Source organism: Myripristis murdjan, chromosome 6 (genome assembly GCF_902150065.1).
Source record: "Myripristis murdjan chromosome 6, fMyrMur1.1, whole genome shotgun sequence".
In the NCBI taxonomy this organism is placed as follows: Eukaryota; Metazoa; Chordata; class Actinopteri; order Holocentriformes; family Holocentridae; genus Myripristis; species Myripristis murdjan.
In genome coordinates, this window is record NC_043985.1 from 22,691,367 (window position 1) to 22,718,825 (window position 27,459).

The following is a 27,459-nucleotide window of genomic DNA, read 5'->3' on the forward strand; positions in this document are numbered from 1 at the left end:
GCTTTGATTGTTAGAAATCATTTGGCAGGAAAACTTACAGCTCCTGAATAAAACGCAATAGTTACCAAAAGTGGCCACCAATGGTCATCAATGAAATCCAGGGGTTTCCCAACAAAGTAGGTGTTTAATTTGAATATGTCACTCCATGCAGGGATGAGGTTGTGTTTTACTGTCCTCACTGCTCAGTGTAGGCCTAATGGATTTCGTGTCTCCTAAAAACACCTAAAATGTATTCATCCACCTTTTCTATTTAAGCCGACACGAACCTAAATTGTATAAAGTTACAGTACATTATGTCCCAAACTGATGACAGCATGTAGGGTCTTTTAGGGGGAAAGACATATAATATTTACTATATTTTCTTGTTTATATTTCTTGTCCATTGCTCTATGACCATCATCGGCTCAAGGTTACAATTCACTGTGCATTTAGCACTAAACAGGCCTACTGATTGCAAATGAATTGTCACAGAGTGAATCATAGCCAGGCCGTGATCGAAATGGGATTCCAAACATACATGTAGGCCCACCATAAAGTCACATGTTGCATGCAGTAAGTGCTTTACATTATCAGTAGGCCATCCCATTCACCGCGCGGCCCGGAGCAGCTGTCCACCGCCCGTGGTGCTGAAACTGTGCACCTTGCAAGGCTGCAGTATCGTCACACGGGGGCGGCAAACGCTTACACCAGGCGTGGAAATGTCACGCAATAACCTTCAGAACAACCCAGTCGTGCAAGTTGCCCGACAGCGTTAACTCTAACCCTCCCACCAAATTGCATTCATCAAATAAAATATAATCAAATATGCTTAACAACTAGTGTTGGAATGCAGGACCTGAATTCAATTTACCCGCTGATCTATTTGCAGAAGTCTGACCCATTTTTGTAACTTAATGGTATTTATAGGAGCGAACTGTTGTGTCTTATACAATGAGACATTAAAAAATAAAAATAAAGATGTTTTGTTTCCCAAAGTGTAATTTTATTGATGTTCATAGTTGTTGCGTCAGGATGATCTCTCACTGAAGATCGTAGTTAAACCATCATTTGCTTTCTCATCCCTGATATCAATATCATATTAGTACTTCACTGTGAGGTAAAAGTAAAGGACAAAAATGTAAAATAGTTGTTCTTTTTTATTATGTTCCTTCACAGATAAGTCAACACAGCTTTTTTACACAACTGCTTTTTAATTTTCATTATTGTTATTTTGGAACAGTCTTTAAACTCGGCAAAGTGAAACATGGACAGTATGTGGCACATCTTTACATAGGATGGAGCTGAATAAATCCAGCAATGCTTTTATTTTTAATTCAAATTCAAATTCTGAGTAAATTTGAATTGAGTGGAATGCCTTTCTTTTCTTGCCTAAAGTGAAGCATTAGCAAGAGCATTAAATAGGATACAGACAGTTATGGAATTTTAGACTGTTTATTTTGATGGTGTGGCACCAGCAGGATATCACTTTATGCAATCACCCTTTCTCCAATGGGGATGGGTCCCAGAGTGACATCTCCTTCCCATTCAAAAACTGAGAGAAGACGATAAGCATTCTTTTAGTACATCTATGCACAATTCTGATTGTCTTACAACATAGGCACTCCTACACTTTTAAGTGAAATTATTATTATTGCTGTTGTTGAAAATCTTCAAGCTGTAGTGCGGCAACCATGCAATTTCAATTTCCATCTATGTATAGAAAATTCAGATTTCAAATGGTTTAACGTACCTTCATTTTGAACCTGGGTTTGAACCTGGGACACATCACGGCTCTTCCTTCCAGGATTAGACAGAGAGATGCCAGTGCCAGTGCCAGTGCCAGATCCAAATCCAGGCCAAACACCAGTAGAGCTGCTGGCACCAATTTCAGCCGCCACTGAGCCAGATGATCCATATGCACCAGAGTCACAGGAGCCACAAGCTCCATCAGCTCCACTTGCCTCCTTCCATCTTGGGAAGAAGACAGTCACAGAGCCATAAATGCCACATAAGTCCTCCAATCAAACTAGTTTCTTAAGACACAGGCACACATACACACTCACCCATTTATGAAGGAGCAAGCTCTATGTTCACTATCAATGGTGTAGGCAGCAGAGGATGCTTTCAAGTGGCAGGTAATGTAGAGCTGTTGGGCCAGAATGAGCCAGAATTTGGAGCATTGTTCGAGCTGATGTTGTATTTGCTGTATGTTGAGCAGAAAATGTGAAAAGAGTATTGAAGATCCTTACCATTCCACTGTTTGCACCCTGGAATCTAAAGGCCTCCAACTGGAATTGCAGTTTGTTCTCAGCAGTGCGAGGCATGAACTTGGAGGCAGAACCTGTGATCTTTGCATCAACCAAACATCTGTATGTAAGAACATATTAATTGGAAAATCACATCAGATGGACCAAAATGTTTTGGTATTGGTGTTTTGGTGAAATAACCTGAATGAGCAGTTCACTCCGGAGAACAATTAACTCTTGCCCAAATAAACTATCTTACCCATAGTTTTCAATGAATTTATATCTGGGGTTGGAGTTGATATCATGAGATAGGGTGGCCACACAGCTGTCCACATAGACACGCAGGGGGACGTGGAAGTACTGCTTCACGACAGCTTCAATATTAATCATGTCTCCCAGGAAATACTGATTGACTGGCCTCTCATACTGCCAATCATCTGTGGCAAAAACACTGAAATGTTAGTAATGCTGGGAAATACATACTTTGTATCATAACAAACCTGAAAATACTGACATATTTTAAGACATTTTAATTTTAAATTTAGCTTATCTAAAAATTAGCATATGGAATCTTTTTACTCACCAGTCATGAGTTTCAGAGTGAAGTACAAGAGCTCCTCTGCTACCTTGGTTGCAGAGAATGGAATCCAGAGGGGGTCAAGGGGAAGGCTGCTCACATTGTGCTTCCTGTATATGATTAAACATATTTCCTTAAAATGCACAAATACTTTTATCCTCAGAGTAAAAAGTCTGCAGTTTGTGATATCATCTAGATTTGGTAATCAATGTTTAGATGTTCTGCTCTGCCAACATGGACTGTAGGAAATATTTTAGCCTATTTGGATATGCTTTTCACTGCTGATCTACACACCTGGGATAGTGGCATTCCACTATTACAGCAGCACTGCTGGTCCTCACTACAGGGACACTCCCCACAGGTTGGGGATTATAGTTAAGCATGAAGGAGTAGATGAGGGCTTCCTCAGTCATCTGGAAAAGAAAACAATTTAAGTAAAAAAAAAAATGGCATTACACTTGAACATGTTTGTCCACATTCAGGTTTTTGTAGTCGGTAGCATAATTGTTATGCATACCATTAATGTGCTGCCACAGTCTTGCAGTTCAGCTTCATAAATCAACACTTGAGCAGCATTGTCCTCCCCGACAGCACCGCAGGTTCCCAGAGTAAGGTCAGCAGCATTGATGAGTTGGCCAATCCCAAACATGTCCTTCTTGACTTCCACATGAGCATCTTTCTCCCTGCACTCAACAGCCACGGTGACAGCAGGGACAGGATACCTCAGTTCAAATGGCACCTCAGGTTGAGGCTCAGGCCTGGGATCTTCAGGGTAAGTCCAGGTGAGTGGTGTCTCAAATGTCTGCTTGGACTGGGAGGGCTGGTGAGGCACCTTGGGCTCCTGTCTTACAGGTGGTTGCGGTGCTGGCTTCGGGTAGGCTTTAGATACTTTATCAGGTCCCCTGTAGAAACCACCTAACTGAGCATCACAGATACCGCCAAGTATGGCCACTGCCACAAGGCACAACGCAGTCCACTTCATCACCATGGCTTCACAACAACAAGTGATCTGCAAAGCTCACCAGATGCTGTGAGAAATGCGGAAAATGTGCACCTACTTTTATAATGAAGCGAGCCTGTTTACTTGCATGATATTCCCGCCCCTTTTGTTAGCCATTCACCACCAGATTTGAGGAGCATAGACCTTAGCCAGTGAAATGGTTGTAGCTGCAGAAGGTATGGCTTCAAATTACCTGCAGCACTGAGAAGATATCTGCGTACATGTTCATATTTATTAAACTTGTTAAAATAGATACATGTTTTAAAATGCATAAATCATGTGTGCACTGTGTTGGAATAAAAGTAGATTTAAACTCCAAGGAACTTGTGATGACATGCAGATTCATGTGAGGACATGGTATGAAATTAAATGAAAAAAGTCAGCATTCATTTCAGGGAGTGTACGTGAGGAAACAACGACATTTATATAAGATTGTTTGCTTAAAGTTATTTAAGCTGGGCAAAGAACATTGTCTAAACAGTTGGCCAACAAATACTCACAAGTGAAAAAAGTTATCTTGACCCTAAGTTAGGGTCTATGTGCTCTAAATGTGACATGTCAGACTATGTGTTTTACCAAAGTGCATTTTGTGAAGTGGAAGTAGCAGCAAACAGTGTTTGTTGAGTATCATCAGCTTACCAAAATGCTTCGACTGGTGATATCTTGACAAAATCAACATGTTAGCACTAAGATTTTGCCTGCTCTAGCATTGTAAAGGCTATTTTCTCCAGGTGTTCACCCCCAAAGTTGGCTTTCATTTCTGACTTCCTTGACTGACTAGTTATAATTGCTTAGGAAGTAATCATAACACATCATTTTGTTTTTGAGTAAAACAGTCACCTCATTTGTATTATGCTGATTGTGGTAAATACCAGAAGGAAATATGCTGACTGGCTATCACACATTAGTTGCAGTCTAAATGTACTCTGATTTGATTTTTTTTTTTTTTTTTTTTTTTTTTTTTTTATCTCCGCAAGCCAGCAGTCTAGAAATGATGAAATGTTTGGTCCTGCGTGTATGTGTGTGTGTGTGTGTGTGTGTGTGCCTGTCTGTCTCTCTGTCAGTTTGTATGTCAGTTTGTCTGTCTGTCTGACTGACTGTCTGTCTGTTTGTCTGCAGCAAAGCTCGCCAACTACTGGGCCCACCAACCTAAAACATTTTTGTCCAGTTATGAACTGTATAATTGAGAACCTTTGCAGTGATTCAAAATGTTTGTTTTTGCTACTTCTCTCTTCATTCACTGTTTAGCTTGCTTCACCCCAGCTGCTGTCTCTCTCTTCACATAGTCTACAGGGTCACTGTATGCCAGTCCATCACTACATTCACTGTCTAGCTCACTTGTGTTTTTATCCTATTGTGGCTGTGCTCAGTCTGAGTGTTGGTGAAAAAATATTCCCAGACGTATATTGTGTTTTTTGGCAAGTTTACACACTGCCGATAAGAAAGTCATCAGAACACAGAACAGACTCACTGACTTTGTTTTTGCCAAGTTTTGCTCAGCACATAAAGTAGCCTATAGCCTGGAAAAGGAAAGATACAATTGGTGGAGATCCGTATTCTACTGTGTGCACTCCTCTAGTGTGTTTATTTTGTATACACACAATACAATAGCGTATGTGTGTGTGTGGGGGGGGGTGTTTTGATTGGCCTTGCTGTATGATCTGCACCCTGCTGAAGTCCAGTGTGACCTGCACAATGTAGGTCATCAAAACCTTTTGAAGGTTTTGAACTTGTTCAAACAAGCTGGGAATTAGTTCATTCTGTGTCAATAAGAATCACAGACTGCACTGCAGCATAGCTACAATTAATTGTTCATGTAGATATTAATCTGTTTAGTGTCTACAGATAATTCAGTATCTGTCAAATTACTGAGTATGAGTAGATGTTTGGTGTAAAGTTACTTTTTTGCTGCTGTCTTTTATCTGTTCTGGCACTCCACCAGAGCCCAGCCAATAACAAAAACATTTGATTGGCAGCTGTGGCCAGCAAATGGGGTGTGGGCTATCAGTGAGTCAACATGAGCCACCCTTTATAAAAGTCAGCCCACTATCACTGTATTTTTCGCAGCATCTGGTGAACACTGTGAATCAGTTTTTGCTGTGACACCATGGCGATGAAGTGGATTTCTGTTTGCCTTGTGGCAGTGGCCGTGCTTGGCTTGTCTGATGCACAATATTACAAGCAGCCGCATCAGCCTCAGCCTCCTCCACCACCAAAGTACACGCCGCAGCAGCATCAGCCCCCGAAATACACACCACCAGCTCCACCGAAGCAGCCTCAGAGGCCACAGCCTCCACCCCCAAAGTACACGCCGCCACAGCCTCAGCAGCCTCAGCAGCCACAGCAGCCAGAACTGCCACAGCAGCCACAGCAGCCACAGCTGCCACAGCAGCCACAGCAGCCACAGCTGCCACAGCAGCCACAGCAGCCACAGCAGCCACAGCTGCCACAGCAGCCTCAACCTCCTCCAAAAAAGCCTCAAACGCCTCCTTCAGAATCATTTCATACCTGTGAGGTAGACAACCACTACAAGATACAGTGCGGACCAGCAGGCATCTCTGCCTCAGAGTGTGATGCTATCAACTGCTGCTTTGACGGACAGATGTGCTATTATGGCAAAGCTGGTAAGTATTTATCTTTGATCTTCATAAACCTGCTTTGGGCTGTTGCAAAACTTTAATGCTGCAGCATGAATCATAGGTTGATTGGTTGATTGATATTTTACTGTGATGCTTTCAGTGCATATGTTGAAAGAGTGGAGCACTAATCAATGCGTTTTTGTTTTGCTGTTCCCAGTAACTCTCCAGTGCACCAAGGACGCCCAGTTTATTTTGGTGGTGGCCAGGGATGCCACTTTGCCCAACATTGACTTGGAGTCGGTTGCTCTTCTCGGAGAGGGTCAAGGCTGTACACCTGTCGGCACCACTTCAGCATTTGCTATCTACCAGTTCCCTGTCACTGCCTGTGGTACTGTCATGATGGTAGGGTCTTACTTAAATCACTCTTTGATCAGGCTTGCATTATTTTTTAATATGGGAAAGCAATAAAGCCAAACAATAAATGAAACAATGTCAATTACTGCAGGAAGAGCCTGGTGTTATAATCTATGAGAACAGGATGTCCTCTTCATATGAGGTAGGAGTTGGACCTCTTGGAGCCATTACCAGGGACAGCACCTATGAGTTAGTATTTTGTATTTATGTATGTATGTATGTATGTATGTATTTATCTATCTATCTATTGAACACTGATTAGTCACCATAAATTAAGACTATGGTTCATGAGCTCAGTATTGTGATATATGTCCTACTAGACCTGGTTCAAATAGTACAAACTGCTAATATTTTAGCCCAGTGCCTGATATTTTAAGGATTGCCTGATGGATAGCTTTTACTTTATCAGGACAGGTCAGAGAGAACCAGGGAAGTTGTCAATTTCAGAAATGTATACTGAATTGAAATTCAATACTATGAACTCTTTAACACTCATTGTATTGTTCTATGAGGTTGACTTCTGCTGGCACTCAAGTCTTTTCACAAAAACTGCTCAGGAAAACATATAAATTATATTGTTTATCCATGTCACATTTGCAAAATGTTACAACACTTGACTGACCCACCGACTGATACTGGAGCATGTTGTTTTTCTCAGGCTGCTTTTCCAGTGCAGATACATTGGCACATCAATTGAGGCTCTGGTCATTGAGGTCAACTTGGTTCCTCCACCACCCCCCGTGGCGGCTCCTGGACCCCTGCGTGTGGAGCTCAGGTTGGCCAACGGACAGTGTACTATCAAAGGATGTGTCGAAGGTCAGTGTGAATTTTTGGTTGTTTTTTTTTTTTTTTTTTGTCCCTTTGGCAGTGGCTTTGTAACTAATCAGTTGCTATGCTCTTGCAGAGGATGTTGCCTATAGCTCGTTCTACACCGATGCTGATTACCCTGTCACAAAGGTCCTGAGGGACCCTGTCTACGTGGAGGTACGAATGTTGGAAAGGACCGATCCTAATCTTGTTTTGACTCTTGGGCGCTGCTGGGCAACCTGTGACTCAAACCCCTACAGTCTTCCCCAGTGGGACTTGTTGATTGATGGGTAAGAGTAAGCACTGGTCTGACAGCGAGCTACAATATAAATTTTTAATGCCACACAACGGCAAGAGTCATGCCGACTCATTTTCACTTCCCTCTTCTCCTCTATCGTTTTTCTCCCCAGATGCCCCTACAGTGACGACCGTTACCTAACAAGCTTGGTTCCTGTTGACTCCTCATCAGGACTCGCGTATCCAACCCACCACAGACGTTTTATTTTCAAGATGTTCACGTTTGTGGATCAGACAACCTTAGTACCCCTGAGGGAAAAGGTATTAGATCCAACTGATTGAGGGAAAAGAAAAAACTTTTTATTTTGTTTTTTAATCAGACTATAAGCATTTTTATAAATCATTTATTTTGTTTTGTCTAGGTGTATATCCACTGCAACACAGCAGTGTGCCAGCCCTCTGCCGGAAACAACTGTGAACCTAGGTGCTTCAGACAGAGTAAGTTGGACTTTATTCAGTATTATGATATAAAGCCCCAGTAGGGTATTTGTTAGTTTGGACTGTACTGATTGAAGTACATGTAGCTGGACTGATGTGTTGAGTTGACTGTTGAGTGTTTTTTAGGAAAGCTGCAGTCTTGGTAAAAGATTAAAAATGGCTGACTGACCAGTCCCCTTATACTTTACACAGGGAGAGATATTGCTGCTGCTGTCCAGAAGACTACAAGATCCGAGACTACCATGGTTAGCAGTGGGGAAGTTATTATGATTGACCCAACTCAGACTGAGAGGTCCTAATTCAGTAACAACAATATCCAACCAGTCTTGTCACTATGAAATCTCTATGCACCATACTTATTGGAGGAAAAAAAACAACACAACACTGAAGAGGAAAATTCATATAAAATAAAAATTAATTCTAAAATCTTTGAATGTATTGTCTGGTGTATTACACACAAACAATTTTGAACCAACCAACTTTATTTTCAGGAATCTGATGGTTGACTTTTTTTTTATAGACCACGTAGTAATGCCTTGGCACATGCATGGGCGCACTTTGTGAAATTAATGAGATAGGCTATTGCAAATTCATCCACACATGAAACTGTAGGTTTAGGGACTGAGGTGCCAGGTTGATAAGGCAGGCATGCAGATTACTGCGAATTTGTGATCAATGTACAGCTGCTTATTGATTGTACTTCCACTGAGATTTTTTTGTGGGATAAACAGGGTCTGCTTTTATCATGATATTTTGTGTGGTAGGCTGTATGTAAAGCCTAACTCAATGCTCAACATCCCATAACCCACCACACACAGGCAAGAGGAATTAAAAACAAATTCTCCTTAACAATAATTGGGGTCATATCAAGCAAAATGTGATGAAATCAGTTTTTTTTTTTTTTTTTTTTTAATCAATAAACATTATTTTTATAATATACCTTCTATATGTGCTCAATTCATAATTGCCCAGCTTAAGCTCTAATGACTTTTTTAAATATTTTAATGAAAGTAAACTTCTGATTCATGATTTTGTCACCTGCGTTATTGACAAACGTGTCATATAAAACATGAATGAGATACTACACATGTTTTGGGTCTATTCACCAGGGGTTTTGAGGTTATCTATGTAAGTGATTTGAAAATATGAATTTTGAGCTTCATGTTGGACATTCTGTGGGATGTTGTCATTTAAGATGAATATTTCTTCAACATAAATCCACATTACACTGATTTCACCACCCTCGTAAGACCTCTCTCTCTAGAGATATCCCCCATCTTTTTTGTTACAGCTTAGTCTACATTTAAAAGATTTATGACACAAAACCCACATGTAACACAGTTGACAGGACACATTAGAAGAACAAGAGACACCTTTCCTTAAGACAAAAACTTTATTTTGATTACACAAATTTAAGTGTCCTGCAATTAACCTGATGAGTTCAATTTCAATTAAACAGATTACAAAAAAAAAAACATGACAAGATTAAAACTTTGACAGTCTGTTTATGGAAGCTCGAACATGGCAAACCTGAACATTTTTAATCCATAGTTCATAAATAAATTTCACCATGACTCCCTTCTTCCCTTCTGTCCTTATTAACTCGAATGAAACAATGGAGGAAAAAAATTAACATCATATCTTCAAATTAAAAACTCTTCATATTGAATTATACTCAATTTTTAAAAAGTCCTTCCCGACTCATCCTACTCACAGTCTATTGCTCATGCCACTGCCCTGCTTACAGTAACAGATGAGAAACATTTGATAATGCATCATAATGTAATTAGAGAAAAACTGGTAGCCTACATGTTGTTCCACTTACTGGGCTTTGACAATAGCCTACTACCTATCTCTGTAAAATCACCATAAACAAAACACGCCTCATTATACTTCTTATATTCTGACAGGCTGGTGCTGAAAACACTGGTCTATATTTAAATATAAACATATGTTACTGTCTGACAAAGCACAGTTCCGATCAATCGCTGAGCCATTGTATTTCCCAGCAACCTTCACTGTGTGATTAGCTCTGAATCAGTGGGCGTGACCTTGTACAAAAATAGACCAATGGCTGCACCGCATGAACACGGAACTGAACAATGACTGGATCGCAGACATGTCAGTTTTGTCGAGTCCAAATCGGATGACACAACAGCCGCTGACCGTGCAAGCAAGGAAGAGGAGGACCTGTCCAGTGATTGCGTTATTATAAGTGCCGGTATTACTATACCCCTTCAATGCGATTCAGACCTTCCAGCTATGTCAGGCTATTCCGGTTAGCTAGCTTTACCAACGACCCGCATTTGACAGCAAGTTCCGGTCGTTTACAGGCGAGGTTTCGGTCCGGCCATCCTTCGCTGTTCGCCAGGAAACTCAGCATGCAGAGCGGTCAAAATGTGAGTCACGGCGTGGGGGGTCCGGGCAAAACAAACCCACCGGGGGGGCTCAGCAACATCCCCACTCTTAGGACAGAAGACACCGGTCCTCCGCTGGAAAAGAAAAGGATAGCGGACACTCTTGTTCCCGTCAACGCGTGCAACTTACGGGCCCCGAGCCCCCATGCGGGCAGCAACAGCGGGGACGACTCCGAGGCAGAGTCGTACCGGGACGGGCGGACCGAGGTGGTCGACCGGGACACCAAGGCCAGGGCGTTCGCCTGGTGTCGAGACTTTCTGTCCGGGTCGTGGAAGACCATCCCAGAGGCTGATTTCCAGATTAGCATCGTCAGGTATTTAACTTTACTCTTAGTGATAATCGATGTCACTGTGCTATCTGTGGTTTAAATCACCAGAGTTAAGAGCTATCGTGCTTTGTTGTTTACACTTTAATAGTTTGATAATAATCTGTCGCCTACTTAGCTTTTGTCCTTGATACTCAATAATGAGTGAATAGCGACTCTTCTTTTAATAGGCCTGTTTATCCACTGTGGTAATACTAACCGGGACAGTCCCCCACAGTTCCTTGCTGATCCAGAGTGGCTGCACATCTTAAAGTTTTTATGTGGTTTCTGTAGTTGGCTGTAGTTTTAAAATTGTGCAGCTAATAGTTTTCCCACCCTGATACTCAAAGACCCTAATAATCCTGTAATAATATTTTGCTTACTTAGCTTTTGTCGTTGATACTCAATTATGAGCTAATAGCAGGCCTTCCTCTAATAGGCCTGTTTATCTATGGGATTATCCATGGTATGGTATTAGTATATGTTTTTTTGTCAGGTGAATAGACTTAATCAATTTGTTGATTTATAACAGAAGCACGTTTCAAAATTTATACATGATATAATTAGGCTGTAGTTTTAAAATTATACAATTAATATTTTTTCCTCCCTGAAATTCAAAGACGTTGGGGTAAAATCTCTACACATTTATATTCTTTATCCGGTGTTTGTGTGAGTGTGATCTGAAAGGGTGCAAAGGTGACTACTCATTGTCACACAACCTTTATCTGTAATTTGCTGTCATCCCCACCTGCCCACCAAATCTTGTCCCAGGCTTTTTCCACCAACTTCACCACCGCCATAACCCTCAGCCCCATACACGTCTTAGTCCATCTTCTAGTCCCACAGTGAGTGTCACATACACTTACATTTTTTGAGACTCGTTTTCTCAAGTCTGGAGTCTGGAGAGAAATCTGCTGGCACAGTGAAGACGGTGGTAAATTTTTCTGCCAGTGTCTATTTTGGAGAAATGGAGGCTGCCAAGATAAGGGAATTTGTCCACATTTTCTACTCTGATGTTGTGAACAAATGTGGCTAGAGATGGAGCAAGAGCATTTCTTTTGGCTGGTGGCTGATGAAGGAGTCTTTTATGTTAAGACATAACAACATACACATCCACATGCACACATGCACTCACACATGCAAAACACACAGATAGCCTACCTGCTGCAACATTTCAAACACCGAGAACTCCTCTTAGCCTGTATGGTTATTTGAATATACAATAAAGATTAAAATTGGGAATGACATTTCAGGGGGTCACCAGGTTCCTCATGTGGTATAGTTTGTGCCACCAATCAAGGCTAAGTCCTTACCACAGCAGCCTGGGTTCAAGTGGCAAAAAGTGAACACAACTGAAGGATTACTTTCATAATGACTGAGCATGTTTGTATAAAGAAATGAAGCCACTTACCAGACAAGTTGAGCATGGTGTAGGGTAACACCCTGGCAGAATATCTGTGTTTGTGTGTGTATTCATGTTTGGCTCATGGTTTCTCCAAACCATTTTGACACAATGTCATAGACAGACAAGACAACCTGAACACACTGACATCCTGATATTCTGAGTAATGATGGCATATCTTTATGGCTGGATGTTGCCTTTGCTCAGATGTGGTAACGCCAATGTTTTTTTTTGTTTGTTTTTTTTTCAGTGGTGGGCTGAGTAATCTGCTGTTCATGTGCAGTTTGCCTGACCATGTCCACTCCATGGGGGAGGAACCTCGCATGGTGCTGCTCCGAGTCTATGGGGCCATCCTACAGGTCTGTCTGTCTCATAGATAAAGTCATTACATAAGGCCTGTTTGTCCATTCATGCATGCCCATGTGCACATGCATCAGTAACAAGAGAAAGTAATAATGAGATGCTGGCATATATTAAGTAAACTAGCAGCGTCAAGTAGCAGCTCTCCTCAGTTACTGTGTCTGAGAAACTGAGAACATCAACAGACTATGTGTGTGTGCTTTTGTCTGTTTCTGTGACACAGGGAGTGGACTCTCTGGTGTTGGAGAGTGTGATGTTTGCAATCCTGGCAGAACGAACTTTAGGGCCAAAGCTGTATGGCATCTTTCCCGAGGGACGCTTAGAACAGTACCTTCCGGTAAGAAACGTGCCTTTTTACACACACGCACACACACACACACACACACACACATACATGCATGTGTTCCATCTCTCTTGCATCACATGACTGTCATGAAACGTAGCCTGCTAGTGTGCCCTTGATTTTCATTAGATAAAATACCTATCATCTGTGTTACATTAATACAAAGCTGTCTGTGTCAAACAAGACACTAACATTTATGTCCTAAGGAAAACTTTCTCTCCTCAGTTAAGTGCTTTCATTAAAAAGAAGCCCTTGGTTTGCTTTAAAAACACCATTCTGTAATATTCTGTAACAGTTTTAATATTCAAATATTTCCATATTTGTGAAGCTTTCAACCTGTTTTTCCAGAATACACGAATGCGCACAGATCAACTTTCGGATGCATCCATCTCAGCTGAGATAGCTGTCAAGCTGGCTCGTTTTCACACAATGGTGATGCCCTTTAACAAAGAGCCCAAGTGGCTGTTTGGGACCATTGACAAGTGAGGACACCTTGGTATTTCTCTCTCTCTCTCTCTACGTATTCTTGCCTTTCTTACACCCCGTGTTACAGTACTGCAGACTCAATAGAAGAATTAGATCATTACCTCTATAAGTAACAGTTATTACTCTAGCATGACATTGTCCTGTCTCATTTATGGTTTTCTCTCAGATACATGGATCAAGTGATGAAGCTTAAATTTACACGGGAAACACATGTGAAAAAGTACAACAACCTTATGAAGTTGGACCTGCCTGCTGAACTGGAGAGCCTGCGGTGAGTTTGTGGACAGAATTCGGTCATCCAGATACTGTGTTGTTCAGGAAAAGGAATAGCTAGGCCTTAGTGCACAAAAAAACAAAACAAAAAAAAAACAAAAAAAAAACAAGATGACTGCCCCCTCCTACCCCTCTCCCCTCCCACCACTACCCCCCTGTGTGGCAGTGAGCGACAGGTGATCGACAACGTGGAAGCTCAGCCCTCCTGCTCCAGAGTTCACCTCATATTCCTAAGCCACAGAATTTTCTTTGAAAGCAAATAGTGGCGCAATCAATTTGATTGCCCAGACTGTGACGTATTATCTTATTCATACGTTCATCAAACACCGGGCTTACCTGTGCAGAATTCAAATAGAAGTTGAGGTTAATGATACATTTTGGAATTAAATAATCAATGACTTTAGGGACGACAAAAAGTACAAATAATGAGACAAGAGCACTGCATCATCAACACAAATAGAAATAGCTGGGAGCAAGGTTATGCTAATAGTGGCATGCAAAGGAAGATCCATGTGAAAAGGATTTATGTTGCATTTATATGACCGTTACTGCATGTGATGTGGTTGAAGTCCTGTTATGCTTACAGTTTACATGCGTAGAGAATAAATTGCGTGTATTTTTTGCTTCCACTGTAATAGCTGACCTTTGTCCCAGTGGCTCCACAGCTTCAGCCCTGAGACTTCCCAGCACACTGACCTTGTCAAACAACAATTTACTGCTCACTGTCTTTGTTAATCTCTGTTGGCAAAACAGTTATGTTGATGATGTCGATCAGTCTCACAGTGGGTCATGCAAGATGATTACAACCACTACTTGCTTATTTCCTGGCTATCTACTGTGGTCATTTGAGGTACTCAGAGTAATCTGAGCCGATTGTGTGTCTGTCAGCAGCACAGATTTACTCAAGGTCTACAAGATAGCCTGCTACACTCTCAACATGCTCTAAGTCACTCAGCCAGTTAGAGTGAGAGCTCTTTTTTTGTTGCCTAGATTTAGGCAAAATGCTATCAAGCTTAAAGAGAGAAATTTAAATTAGAATTTGAAATTTAAATATTATGAGGACTAATTTTAATAGTTAAAGGGCTCCAAATGAGTTTAAATGCAGGATCATATCCATGTCATTGCCTTTTTCCAACAATTACTCCCACAGCATATAAACGCAGAATAAATTATAGCCATATTCAGCTAGAAAGACTGTCATGGTTGCCGGATTAAAACACAGCAGTATAATGTGTTAATTATCTTCGTTAACTTTCAGCTTATCTGCTATGTTTGAATCATGTGAGCCCTTGCCTGTGGCCCATGACCTGGAAGCTGGCCTGGTCTCATAAATTCAATTTGGATAATTGTTACACCAGTTATCATTGAAAATGAATTGTAAATTGCTTTTGCCACGTTTTGAATGAGCTGTACAGGAGGTGACTCATCGATAAACATGAATAGCATGTTGCACAACCTCATTGGGAGCACAGCTGCTCTGAACCTTTATACTCACTGCACTGATAATCAGGCTAAGATATGGAAAGTTATGAGTTAATAGTTATTGTATTTTTCTCATTTATTTCTTCACACGTGGGAGTTCAACCACAAATGCCATGAGAATTCACATTGAATTAGTGTTATGCAATGTGGCCTGTTTCTGCCTCAGTAGAGCAGAACAGTAGGACCTGTTGATAATCCTGATAATCCTAAATACTTTTCTCTAATGGAGTCAATGTAGTTTTATACTTCATATCTATGTTTTATCTATGTTTTATATATTTCATACTGAATAATGGGTAAGTCATCTGCAAATGCGATGTTGATTTTCTCCTCCTCATTTTCTAATTTTTGCACATCCTCGCTGGTCCTCTGGCTTGTGTCTGTGCTGTAGTGCGTTGCTGGCAGCGACTCCCTCGCCGGTGGTTTTCTGTCACAATGATGTCCAGGAAGGTAAGAATGTTTCCCATCCTGTCACTGCACCCCTCAGCCCCTAATTTGGGCTGATTGATTCCACCCTCTGGCTTCACGGTCACATTTCCTAGAAGAACAGTGTTACATAAGTCAGAGGAAGGTGGGGTCGTGGTTATTTATAGGGACAGCTAATATTCATATGAATCATTCTATCAGTGAAAACAAGTCACTGATGTAGGTGAGGTGTCAGTCACAGATACAGGTTTCATTTTGTTGGGAATGTCTGGACTTAAAACTGAGGGAACTGTCCACACTTCAAGCTATAGTAAAGGGTATGGAAGATCATACGATCCTATTCAAAATTGTTATCGAGATCCTTGATTGTTTAATTTGCACTTTTTATATGTAATTCTTTAATCTGTGTTGAGTTGCAACTTAACGTGATCACGTCACCCTTGTAAAAAAGATCTTTGATCTCAGTGGGATTTTACTTGATAAAATAAAGCTCAACTTATATGCAGGTGAAGAAAGCAATGCGTTGAACCTTATGTAACATTACACTCAGTGGCCACTTTATTAGGTCCTCCTGTACAGTGTAATGCAGTTCAGTGCAACAGCTCTGCCATAAAGTCTACCTTTCTAGAAAGTTTATAATGTTCAGTTTTGACATTGTGAAGAATGTCAAAGTTATTATTGAGGTTGTAGTTTGCAAAGGTCTTGTGCTGGACTACATTATATTGAGAGGTGTTTCTAATTTTTTGTCCTCCCCATTTATATACATGAAGGGGACGGAATAGGAGAAACACCTCTCAGTAAAATGCAGTCCAGGACAACAGCACCACTAACTATGAGCTCAATGCCAAACACAGAATAGAATCACCACCTCTGTTACTGTGACAAAAAGAAAAGCTGCGCATTATAAAATCATCTTATCTTATCATATCATATCATCATAGTATCATATACTTTATGGCAGAACATTTGGATTGGTTTGTATTAGATTGCACAGGCGGACCTAACAAAGTGGCCACTGAGTGTATATCTAAACAGAGGGGATAGGTCATTTTATATTTTTCTAGACCTTGTGTGATGACCTTAGGGCTTCATTGCATGATGCTGCACAAAACAGAGAACCTGAGTTCTCTTTTAAAAACAACAGTTTTTAAAATTTATGTCCAAAATTTATTTTGGAGAAACGTAAGTTTGTGAGACTACGAGGAATAAATATCTTTATGTCGCTTCATTTCAAGGAGAGAGTTAAAGTTAAGTTGCAGTAATTGGATAGGATATTTGTATTTTGCCAAAATAGAACAGTCATCAAACAATTGGAGCATCACTAATCAGGTTCTTAATTTAATTTCAGGTATCAGTAGCCCAGTTGATTACAGAATGTGTCTTGGCAACATGAGAGGCAACTCTCACCACTTGCTTTTGGATTGCAGGCAACATACTTATGCTGGAAGACAGAGAGGACACCTCACCAGAGAGACTCATGCTCATCGACTTTGAGTACAGCAGTTACAACTACAGGTAAACAATGACTTCTCAATCATGGGTGGAGGTGACATGAGAATAAAAAAATGTAAATGTATGTATTGATACATGCTGCCTGATCTTTCCTTTAGGGGCTTTGATTTTGGGAACCACTTCTGTGAGTGGATGTATGATTACACCTACAACCAGTGGCCCTTCTACAAGGCCACACCAGGGGACTACCCCACCAGAGAGCAGCAGGTCAGTCTAAACGCCTTACAGCCAAATAACGTGTGTCTCCGTTGTTCTTCTTACCCATCTTCCATCTCTGTTAAACTGACAGTTGACAACACTCACACAGTGAAATCTGTCTTTTATGGAACATCACAAGACTCAAAATTAAATTTAAATCTCTGTGCTCTGTTATTTACTACTATGCTTGGAATTGTTACAGGACAATGTGAATCCCAAAATTAATTAATATTATTTCTAAAGAAAACAAGACTGAAATTCAGCATTAAACGTTAAGCAACAAGTGAAGTATTATAATAAAAACATTTAAAGTGAAAAAACAGGGAATTAAAGTAGTAACCAAACATATTGGTACTGCAAGGGCAGTTGGCAGTCGCGCAGTAGCCAAGGTGAGATGAAGAAAGACGGCGCCTGCATTTACAGCACTTTCAAAGGCACTTGATGCTTAAGACAATGATGCTGCAGAAATTTGTCCTTCATAGTTGACATTAAATCGGTCCTGACGGCAAATCCCTGATCACCTTCAGTCTTGCAGTTTGAGTCATGCGGCAGCAGGGATTTTAAGTAGCAACAGAAAGCAGCTGAAATCAGCTGAATTTTAGCATTTCTCAGCTAGTTCAGTTTATAGGGGATTGTAACATTTTGCTGATTATGTTTAGCCTGAGATTCTCAGATACAGGCCCTCCTGTCCTGCAGTTTCGAGTCAGGACTAAGAGTGGTGTGGTTGACAAAATTTCTACCCACACGATGCCATCTAGTGGACAAAAGTCATTCATACACCTTTGTTTTCAGCTGAGGGTTGAAAGTAGCATCGCTCCTGCAGGAAATTGAATCACTGAAACTCTGCTGACCAGTGTCTAAATTTCACGTTGAATGGCACTGAAAGCTACAGTGCAAACCTTCAATGCCGCTTTCACTTCTACAAACAAGCAGCATTACATGTCCAGACGTGTTGACTTTTTGAGAGTGAGAGATAATGAAAATGCACAACTTATATCACTTGCGAACTTTGTTTTTTAAATAACTACTTCACCCTAGAATTATATATTTGTTGTATAACTGACTCACCCTGACGTGTCTTCAGTGCCCGACGAAAAAAGTTTTGATCGCTTACCTCACAAAGTCTGATGGTTCCAAAAACTGCAGCCAGTTAGGGCAGAGTTGAGTGGTGAGTTACGCAAGTACGCAGTGACAAGGAAATGAAAATTATGATAAATACTCCTGTGGTGTACTCCTGCATCTTAATGCATGTGGTGCTTAATTTTCAACAAATCATATTTGTTTTTTGCTAAGCAGCATCTAATAAGTTAAGCATTTGCGTGAAATTTTTAATTAACAGATCCATATCTCAATCTTAAATCTTCTATGAATCTTTACTGATTAGCTGCAAATTTTTTCACAGTTCTTACAGAGCATTATGTGCACCTGTGTATCAGCTGCTATCTCAATGCATATTTGGCCCAGATGGTATTTCAGGCACTGAATTTGGTTCATTGGGTTTTTTTGTTATTGATCAAAAAGTTAGTGAGTGAAAAACACTGACCTGTTAATACACCTCTGCACACTAAGATTTGAAAATGTGATTACTCAAAGTATAAATACATTTGTCAGTCCTGATTACACCAGATGAATGTAATTAACCAGCAGGAAAAACAGAGAACCAGCAGGGCTCTGGCTCTCGAGGATAAGGTTTAAGAACCACTCATCTAAAGTTTAGAAAGACGAGTGGCACTGCAATGCAGCCGGACCAGTTGTGTTTATGTATGTATATGTTTTCTCTGTGTATTATAGCAAAAATGTTGCACTGTCATATGTTCATTTGCTAATTTACTGTCAAGCCAAGTACCACAATATCACCTCATCCGGGTGAAGGCATCCGTCCGCTCCTATCAGCCCTGTCAAATAGGCGTCAGAGAACTTAGATAAGATTCAGAGAAACTATGTCACTGTTTACTCCTGCCTGCATATCTGTGCCACAAATATTTAGTGGAACTGCACAGAATCTGCAGTTTAACCTAGAGTTTAGGAAGAGTCTGCGGATGCTGCCCTACATTTCTCTGAATAGGGAGCAATATATGATGGAGCCAAGCCCTTTCTTGCTTTAAAAGGCATCAGTAAAATCTTAAGATGAATTATAGAATCAACCAGTCAGTGCACAGTGGCAAAAATGGAAGTTAGCATATTCTGTACCTCATTTCAGAAATAGTTCCAGATAAGAAAGAGCTTCACTGTTTAAGGAAGTATACTGTTTTAGTAGTCTACAAACCAGAGAAACCAGAGAAATTGTGTGATTTTTTTTTTTTTTTTTCTGGACTGATAACATTAAGGCTGAACAATCTATTGGACTTGATTCTTGAAATTCAGGCCAGAATCAGAGGTAACAGCCAAATTGCTGGCAAGAGGTTTGATATAGTTGTCAAGAGCAGCCACAATAGTGAAAAACATTTTATTGCTTCATCAGCAAACATAACATCAGAGAGATTTGAGGACGTGATCCTCAGAGGACTCCTGTGGTTGGACGTTGTCCACAGTGTCCTCGCTTTAAGATCCTGTTACAAGCCCATGCTGAAAAGGTTATCTACTCAGCGCCTACTGTAGATCAGCATTTAAAGCCAGTTTTCTTTAATAAAGTATATATTAAATACTTCATTTCCTTTAATAAAGTATTCAATAAAGTATTTCAGATCCTGATTCAGATTCTGAAACTTGCAAACCTGTGCTCATGACTGAAATAATGGTCTTTTTTTTAACTACTTAATCACAGCGCAGGAACCAAATTTGTTCATATCAAATTATAATACATGCTAGAACTTTATTACAAAATCTCACTATTCTTTGCCTGGTGTCACTTGAGATTTTGGCTCAGAGATTCAGTAATAAGAATCAAGATTATTGTAGCTCCCTTAGCACAGGAAAACAGTAAAAAAAATATTTCAATAAAGTTCACTGAAATATTTTTCTCTCTCAGCTGACAGTTGAATTACTGCCTGTAAAGATAACTAAATAAATTACAAAATGAAAGAAACAAAAATGTTAGATATGGTATCTCTGAAATTAAATTGAGAATAACCATAGGATTTTGTTCTGTCTATATATAGTATTTAATTGTCCTTTTAGGGAATTTTACCATGCCCAGGCTTTTTTCCTTGTTTTTTAAAGATTGGTGTTTTGCTAAACCCAAGATACGATGAAAAATGGCAGAAAAGATTCATTAAAAATATGTAATAAAAGTAAGTCATCGTTTTACTACATACAGTAACCACACATCTTTTTGCTCTGTTTTGCAGCTCCATTTTATCCGCAGTTATTTGATGGAACAAAGAAAAGACTCGGAGAATTCCACGCAGGAGGACCAGACGCAGGTGGAAGAGGAGATGATAATTGAAGCAAACAGGTATTAATACTCAGCAACATACCGAACATTTACAAAATGAAGGAACAAAATCTGTAAAGGATCTACATACTGAGAAATTGTAGTTCTCCCGCTCCTGCTGATAGAAAACATGATTTGGTTGTCATGTAGTCATTTCTTGGCTTGATGTGCAGGTATGCATTAGCGTCGCACTTCCTCTGGGGGCTCTGGTCCATCATCCAAGCCAAGATCTCAAAGATTGAGTTTGGATACATGGTAAGGGGAAACTTTGGTGAAGCCTTCTTTGAAAGTTTGATATTAAGTGTCATTTGCAGGGACCAGATTTTTGTGTATAAATGCCGAATTTCAGTTTCTCTTGTCTCCAAAGTGAAATGTGGTATTTGTTTTGCAGGACTATGCCCAGTGTCGCTTTGATGCCTACTTCAAGCAAAAAAAACTCTTCTCCTAAATTCCACCTCTTGTCTCTGAGAATGTCCTGTCGTTTTAAACAATCCTCATCATTCTTCAAGTACATTTCTTTTTAGTTTGAGTTCAACTTTGACATTTTCAGCTTGTAGTACTGAAAAACACCAATACTATGCACCCCTGCTTTTGACAAGAAACAGAATGACAACTAATGAAAGGCATTCATCCACTTACGAATGTAATGCACGAGTACAAACCTAGTGCATAGGTAATGTAGAGCACTTAACCCCCATTTTGAGAAACCAGTGCAGTGCCCGTTCAAAAGGGGCCTGTCCAGAATGGGCCGATGACAACCGCTCATCCAAACAGCTTCACAGTCGACACTGCACTTCTTTGGGTCCTCAGCAATATCATGTGTGGAGCTGATTGGATGAACAGTTGTCAAGATAATTGAAGGACTGACAGACATACAGACAGACAGAGATTCCTTCCATTTTCTCTAGGTTAGAATCACTAATAACAATGATAACGCTTCATTTAACGCATTTTAACACAGTTTTTAGGAGTTACCGACTTCATGATGTCACCAACATTTTTTATTTTATAGCCACCATATTATTTATATGGTATGTACACTTTCCTTCGGACCACTTCAAATCAAGGGGCCAAAGAAACGTCCTTGTACTTGGTAGTGTTTACTCTTGAGTGTGTTCTCTGTGCACGAGATCAGTGATAGGAGTCTAACGCAGCTTGCCAGAGAGTTATGTCTGTTAGCATCTCACATCATACCTCTTCCTGTAATAATCATTGCTTCAGTATACGTAACCCAGACTTGAGTGCAGCGTGTAAATCTTTGCACAAGTCGATCTTTGCATTAGTGATTTTTTAGTCATACTACCTCATTTCTCTGCTCTAATGTTCAGTGTGCAGTCGGGTGCATTGATGGCAGCGTCACTGACTTTTAACGGTGTTCTGTCGGGAAGAAGTGAACTGTGAACATTCTTGCATAACTACTCCATACCTTAACTCCTTAACTTACAGCATAGGTATGTACTTGCATTTTTTTAGAGCTTGTGAAAATGTTTCTCGCAAATTGTCATTTAAAAGTCCAGTAAAGTTAACTTGAAGGGTTCCCTTAATTTAGCAAATTCTTCTATGAGGGCTATTTTATACAGTATCACTGTACACAACAAAGCTGTTTATCTAACCATTAGAACCATAGCAAAATGTAAGGTGGTTTTAGATTAGTGCTACTGGATCTTTTCAGCACTATAGATGTATTTTCTGTTAAAACATTTTTTCTACTGTACCATTAATTACTCATACTCTGTGTTGTTTTCTTATCTTTTGTCTTCTGTTGTCTTTCTTGATCTCATTTGAAAATTTTGAGAGCTTTTCCTGTTCTTTCATTTTATACCAATAACGGTAACTTGGTCTATGTGAACATAACATATTTACATGTATTAGTCTAACTGAAATGTCCATTTGGCACATGCATGTTTAGCACAAGACAACAACAAAACATCAACCTAAACTGCATGCCTTGAAGATCTAACAATGACTGAAAATGACAAAATGACCTGTTGGCAGTCATTTGAACAAGAAGTGGACTTTAGCTGCTTTTCCCAGAGTCTTTGTGTTTTGTGTTTGTTTCTTTGGTGTTGTTTTGTGTGTTTACTGAGACTATCTTTATTCTGTGTTAGATGAAATGCACTGCCATTATTAACGTCTTGTTATGTTTATTTACACGAAGCAGCATCGGTTATCTCATCAAAATTGTTAGATGCTTGACTGTGCCTCATAAATAGCTGCAACTGTTTCTAAAAGACTGTTTTTCCCATTACATTTTCATTCTTTTAAAACTTTTTGCACCATGCTCTCTATTTTGTTCATCCTTTTTGCACTACTTGGAACGTATTGTAATTTAATAGCTAATAAACATACATCCTGTGAAACTGTATCAGAGGCCCCTTCTTTCTTTCCAGAGGCTAGGTGGAAATGGGGAATGCTTATCTCCTATTAGACAAGATACTATAAAAACATATATTAGATGAATTCAGTGATGCATACAATTTGTTGCTCTCATGTTTCACTTTCATGGATAAGGGAAGTAACTTGAGTACACCATGATGACGTTGAGAGCAGGGTAAAGAAGCCCACGTGCCATCCCAGGGGGGCTGACTGTCTTGTCCCACCTCCATGTGCCAAGAATAGACCAGTCCAGAAGAACTATGTCATTTAGAAATCCATGTGAACATACCATCCGCTAGCTTGTGAGAGGAAAAGCCTTCATAGCCGAGTGGATCTGCCTCAGAACAAACCGGAATTCTTCAGAGGAAGATTTAGGATCACAGCACGTTGCCCTTTTTTATTTGGCTTGTGCTTTTGAGATTCTGCTGCATGGCGTCTTAAAGTATTAGTCACAGCTGCTTTCTCGACTGTTTATGTGACCTGTCACGGGGCACGTGACTGAGATTTGGCAGGGAAAGGGAGACGAGCGGGTATTGCGTGGACTGGAATGACTGTTCGGTCCTCGGCTTTTCCATTACAGTGGTTGTGTGGAATTCTTTAGGGGTCATCTTTGCCTTATATGGATTTACTGCGAAATACTCAATGTATACTTAGAACAGAAGTTGTGCAAGTAGCCTGCCATATTGATTGATTTTAGATATTTACAGTTTCACAATTACTAGTCAAACCTTTGGCTCAAAAAGCATATTAGCAGCATATTTACATTCACTTAAAGAGGCATCATGGGCTAAACATTTGCATCTGACTTAAAATGTAAATTATCGAAAATGTAAGTGATTCTTAACAAGAACTGTACCGTGACAGATGAACATTAGCTAGTCTGTGAGATGAATCCTCTCATACAGTACATGATTATACTATTAAAGTGGGTACATTCGTGGTTGAAATATGGTCTTACGAGACTTTGGGGAGTTTTTCCAAAAGTCAGTACGTGGAAGGCATCAGCAGGTATCAGAGGTCCAGGGTCATGCAAAACAGAGTCAGAGGAGTGGGAAACCAATGAGGCACTCCGCACATATCACCGTGGAGATGGAAGCGCCACCAAGGTTACAGTCCAAACCAGCACACATGCATTTCATGTAAGTAAAAAAAAACCCTGTAGTCATACCTGTTGCATAACTATTACAGAAATCAATCAGAAACCATGATTACAGATAGATTTTTTTTCCAAGAATTGTTCACAGCAGGCCACAAATTACGAGCTGTTCACTGTGTTAAATAATGTGTTTTTAAGGTGGACCTGGAAAGGCTTTCAGAGTGCAGTGAGTACTTCAGGGCCTTGTCCCACTCCAGAATGAGAGAGACCTCAGAGAGCCTCATCCAGCTGGACCACGTGTCCTCCTCCATCTTCTACAATCTCCTTCAGTTCTCTTTCCATAACATATTTAATGTCCCTAAGGAGGAGCTGGGCACACACATCCAGGTAAGCAAGTGGGGATTTGAACCTCCTGGCTATTTATCATCTAATCAGATGTATCCACACCCTTTCCTCTGCAAATACAGCCCTGTAAGTGACTCCCACACAAACCTATCTTGTCTTTGTGACTTTGGAGGTCAGCAGCTACCTCCTGGCTGAGGCCTTCCTCTCAAAGTGCTTGTCAGTCCTGGCAGATGAACTCAGCCCAGACAACTGCTTGTCTTACCTGAGATTGGCTCATGAGATCTGCTGTGCTGAGCTGAGGATGACAGTGTTCACCTTCCTGAGTAGAAACCTGCTGGAGCTGCCTCACCTCACCAGGTGTGTTAAGTTTGACGCATATTTTTTCCATGACATGGCTGAGTAGTTCAAGTTGAAGCAATGCTATCTTGGTGTAGACTTGACCACAATCAGGATTTTCCAGCTGTTGGGTTTGCTGCTTGTTTGGTGTTTACACATATTCTCACTGAGACCGGTTTATGCCTCAGGCGTCTAAGTAATGAGGAGAGGGAGGAGCTTGTCCACCTGAGGATACAAGGCATCCCACGCCTCTGCAGTTTCAGAAAAGAGAACCTGACTTCTTGGAAAGACCCAGAAACAGAACGTGCCCGACACCTCTTCACCCTGGAAGTGTCAGAGGACAATGGGGATTGGCACCCAATTGCAGAGCTCCCTTTCAAGGCTGATAAGTGGTGTTTCACTACAGTTGTCCTGTATAACTACCTGTACATCATTGGAGGTTACAGGCAGCGTTTGAAGAAAGGCTGGGAGTTCAAAATGGCTTCCTTTAGGTACAATCCCTTTACTAATTCATGGGTTGCCACAACTCCTCTAATCAAGGTAAGATGGATGAGTCTCCTAACTTGTGGATGACAGATATCTGTGGTAATACACCGAAACAAAGTTTACACCAGAGACACATTTTTGACTGCAGCTGATAATCAGTGTGTCTGTGTGACACAGCATGAAAATTCTCTTGTCCACTCACCCACTGAGGTAATATATTATACAACACTAATGAAAACTGTCACAATCTGTTACGTCTACAGCACAGAAGGCATTTCAGTGCAGTGGCTTGTGAAGGCCGTATTTATGCTGTGGGAGGCTGGTACTTGGACTCCCTGGTGACTCCTGACTCCAGCACAGCTCTATATACTGCTGTAGAGTGCTATGATCCATGGGAGGACACATGGAGGTCCGTCTGTCAGCTTAATACTGCCAATAGGTTTTGGGGATGAAGTTTGGAAATTTTGTAGAACTGGCTCTCTATGCTCCTGTAACTTCCCTGGTTTTCCATTTAGAAAATAACTTAGTCACACTTTTATTTGTTTATCAATGACCGAGTATAATCTATGCCTTAGGTTTGTCTCCTCATTGCCGCTCACTGACTTCCAGTTCACCATGTCCTTATCCCATGATGTGCCGTTAGCCACTAGCCTTGGATACTGTCTCTATGTGCTGGGAAACATTCAGAGGACTGGGGAGAAACTGGTGCTGCAGTACAACACAAGACTGGGTAGGGACGAACAGCACAGTCGCTGTTTGAACAGAGGAACGTGATATCGTTTACTTCGCTGTTTAATTGCATGCGTTCCAGCCTCATCCTTCTGATCTCCATTGCCTTAGACTCAATGCACACATTTTAAACCTACAGTGTAGAAGAAAGAGAAATCAGCACAGTCCAAAATGTAGTTTTTGTTGTGGTGCTCAAGAGTTAAGTAGTCCCTTTTCCAAGTCTGGTTAAATCGGTCAGTGTTTTGGCCTTCCAAACTTTGTTAAAACAGTGTGTCTCATGAGCTTGAGTATGTTTTTGTAGTGTATGCCTTTAACTCATATCTGGGTATACCTGTTTATAGCAAGTGCAACAACTGCTTAAGTTCTTGAGTTCAAAGTAGTTAAGTGTCACTCCTGTATTCTCTCTCTCCTCCAGACTCATGGTCTGAGCTGCTTCCCACCCTGACCAGAGCTGATGCAGACATCCCCACCCTTTACTTCCTGGGTGCCACTGACAGGCTGTTTGTGATTGGAGGAAACAACTCTGAGAATGTTGTGACATCGTTCTGTGTGCAGTCAAAGAAATGGGGACAAGTAAGAGCGGAATGAGACTGAGATGAAGAAAAGTTCATCAATAATTTACAAATAGTTGAGTTATTTGTCCCTAAAGCGTCAATGTTCTTTCCATACGTGTTGCATATATTTTTAATTATAACTGAAATCTATATTTCCCTTTTTCCCTTCCTCCAGGTGCATGGTGCAGAAAAGGTGGCATTGGCAGGGCAGGGGACAGTTTCAAGTGACCAGCTCTTCATGCCAAGTATAGAGCACAATAGTGTTGCAAGGCTGGATCTCCAAACTCTCTCCCTGAGTGTCCTCCCACCTCTTCCCATCTCCACCCGCTACGAGTCCATCTTTCATATTTACTTTTAATATAATAGTTCTTTGCTATGCATATTTTCTGATAGTCTGACATGTTGTGGTTGATTTGGGGCAAAGTCAAGCTAAATGTAATTGTACGGTTGTCCTTTTTTCAAGCACATTGTCATATACTCCATAAGCAGATAATGAACTGAGTTTACATGCACTTGTGAGCAGTGTACTGCTTGTGAATACTGTAGTAACATGTATTTTAAAATATATGGGAATCTGAAAGTTGTGAAGGTCCGTCCTAAACAAGCATTTATCAGTGATTTCC

At 40.6% G+C, this 27,459-nt stretch overlaps 4 protein-coding genes across 4 annotated transcripts; 3 read left to right on the top strand and 1 right to left on the bottom strand.

Annotated features, from left to right (window-relative positions):
• Positions 1–1,466: 1,466 nt before the first annotated feature.
• LOC115360693 (zona pellucida sperm-binding protein 3-like) lies at positions 1,467–3,790 on the bottom strand. Its single transcript, XM_030053773.1, has 8 exons — positions 3,320–3,790; positions 3,097–3,215; positions 2,809–2,912; positions 2,485–2,662; positions 2,229–2,346; positions 2,043–2,125; positions 1,745–1,950; positions 1,467–1,528 (listed from the first exon to the last, which is right to left on the bottom strand). Exons 1-8 carry the CDS (start codon positions 3,788–3,790, stop codon positions 1,467–1,469), a joined length of 1,341 nt encoding a protein of 446 aa, XP_029909633.1.
• A 2,119-nt stretch (positions 3,791–5,909) lies between these two features.
• Positions 5,910–8,636, top strand: LOC115361000 (zona pellucida sperm-binding protein 4-like). The gene is made up of 8 exons (XM_030054237.1): positions 5,910–6,426; positions 6,599–6,783; positions 6,887–6,984; positions 7,454–7,611; positions 7,700–7,892; positions 8,013–8,160; positions 8,262–8,337; positions 8,530–8,636. Exons 1-8 carry the CDS (start codon positions 5,910–5,912, stop codon positions 8,634–8,636), a joined length of 1,482 nt encoding a protein of 493 aa, XP_029910097.1.
• Positions 8,637–10,486: 1,850 nt separating this feature from the next.
• chkb (choline kinase beta) lies at positions 10,487–23,279 on the top strand. Its single transcript, XM_030053977.1, has 11 exons — positions 10,487–11,068; positions 12,712–12,820; positions 13,045–13,158; positions 13,513–13,646; positions 13,817–13,921; positions 15,797–15,855; positions 17,259–17,346; positions 17,442–17,550; positions 20,829–20,935; positions 21,088–21,169; positions 21,306–23,279. The coding sequence occupies exons 1-11, from the start codon at positions 10,578–10,580 to the stop codon at positions 21,360–21,362; spliced, it is 1,455 nt and encodes a 484-aa protein (XP_029909837.1). The 5' UTR covers positions 10,487–10,577; the 3' UTR covers positions 21,363–23,279.
• An 898-nt stretch (positions 23,280–24,177) lies between these two features.
• On the top strand, positions 24,178–27,194 carry LOC115361002 (kelch-like protein 38). The gene is made up of 8 exons (XM_030054238.1): positions 24,178–24,429; positions 24,585–24,773; positions 24,904–25,088; positions 25,256–25,607; positions 25,817–25,962; positions 26,129–26,283; positions 26,698–26,855; positions 27,012–27,194. Exons 1-8 carry the CDS (start codon positions 24,178–24,180, stop codon positions 27,192–27,194), a joined length of 1,620 nt encoding a protein of 539 aa, XP_029910098.1.
• The last annotated feature ends 265 nt before the right edge of the window (positions 27,195–27,459 follow it).

What these genes read in the sequence shown, in the direction of transcription:
- LOC115361002 (XM_030054238.1), top strand. Translation starts at nt 24,178, where the DNA reads ATGAATCCTCTCATACAGTACATGATTATACTATTAAAGTGGGTACAT. An exon ending in GCAGTACAACACAAGACTGG is followed by an intron (nt 26,284 to 26,697) that starts GTAGGGACGAAC and finishes TCTCTCCTCCAG; the next exon opens with ACTCATGGTCTGAGCTGCTT. An exon ending in AGTCAAAGAAATGGGGACAA is followed by an intron (nt 26,856 to 27,011) that starts GTAAGAGCGGAA and finishes CCCTTCCTCCAG; the next exon opens with GTGCATGGTGCAGAAAAGGT.
- LOC115360693 (XM_030053773.1), bottom strand. Translation starts at nt 3,790, where the DNA reads ATGGTGATGAAGTGGACTGCGTTGTGCCTTGTGGCAGTGGCCATACTT. An exon ending in GTGGAATGCCACTATCCCAG is followed by an intron (nt 2,913 to 3,096) that starts GTGTGTAGATCA and finishes AATCATATACAG; the next exon opens with GAAGCACAATGTGAGCAGCC. An exon ending in CACTCTGAAACTCATGACTG is followed by an intron (nt 2,663 to 2,808) that starts GTGAGTAAAAAG and finishes TTTTTGCCACAG; the next exon opens with ATGATTGGCAGTATGAGAGG.
- chkb (XM_030053977.1), top strand. Translation starts at nt 10,578, where the DNA reads ATGCGATTCAGACCTTCCAGCTATGTCAGGCTATTCCGGTTAGCTAGC. An exon ending in GCTTAGAACAGTACCTTCCG is followed by an intron (nt 13,159 to 13,512) that starts GTAAGAAACGTG and finishes CTGTTTTTCCAG; the next exon opens with AATACACGAATGCGCACAGA. An exon ending in TCACAATGATGTCCAGGAAG is followed by an intron (nt 15,856 to 17,258) that starts GTAAGAATGTTT and finishes TTTGGATTGCAG; the next exon opens with GCAACATACTTATGCTGGAA.
- LOC115361000 (XM_030054237.1), top strand. Translation starts at nt 5,910, where the DNA reads ATGGCGATGAAGTGGATTTCTGTTTGCCTTGTGGCAGTGGCCGTGCTT. An exon ending in ACCAGGGACAGCACCTATGA is followed by an intron (nt 6,985 to 7,453) that starts GTTAGTATTTTG and finishes TGTTTTTCTCAG; the next exon opens with GCTGCTTTTCCAGTGCAGAT. An exon ending in ACCTAGGTGCTTCAGACAGA is followed by an intron (nt 8,338 to 8,529) that starts GTAAGTTGGACT and finishes TACTTTACACAG; the next exon opens with GGAGAGATATTGCTGCTGCT.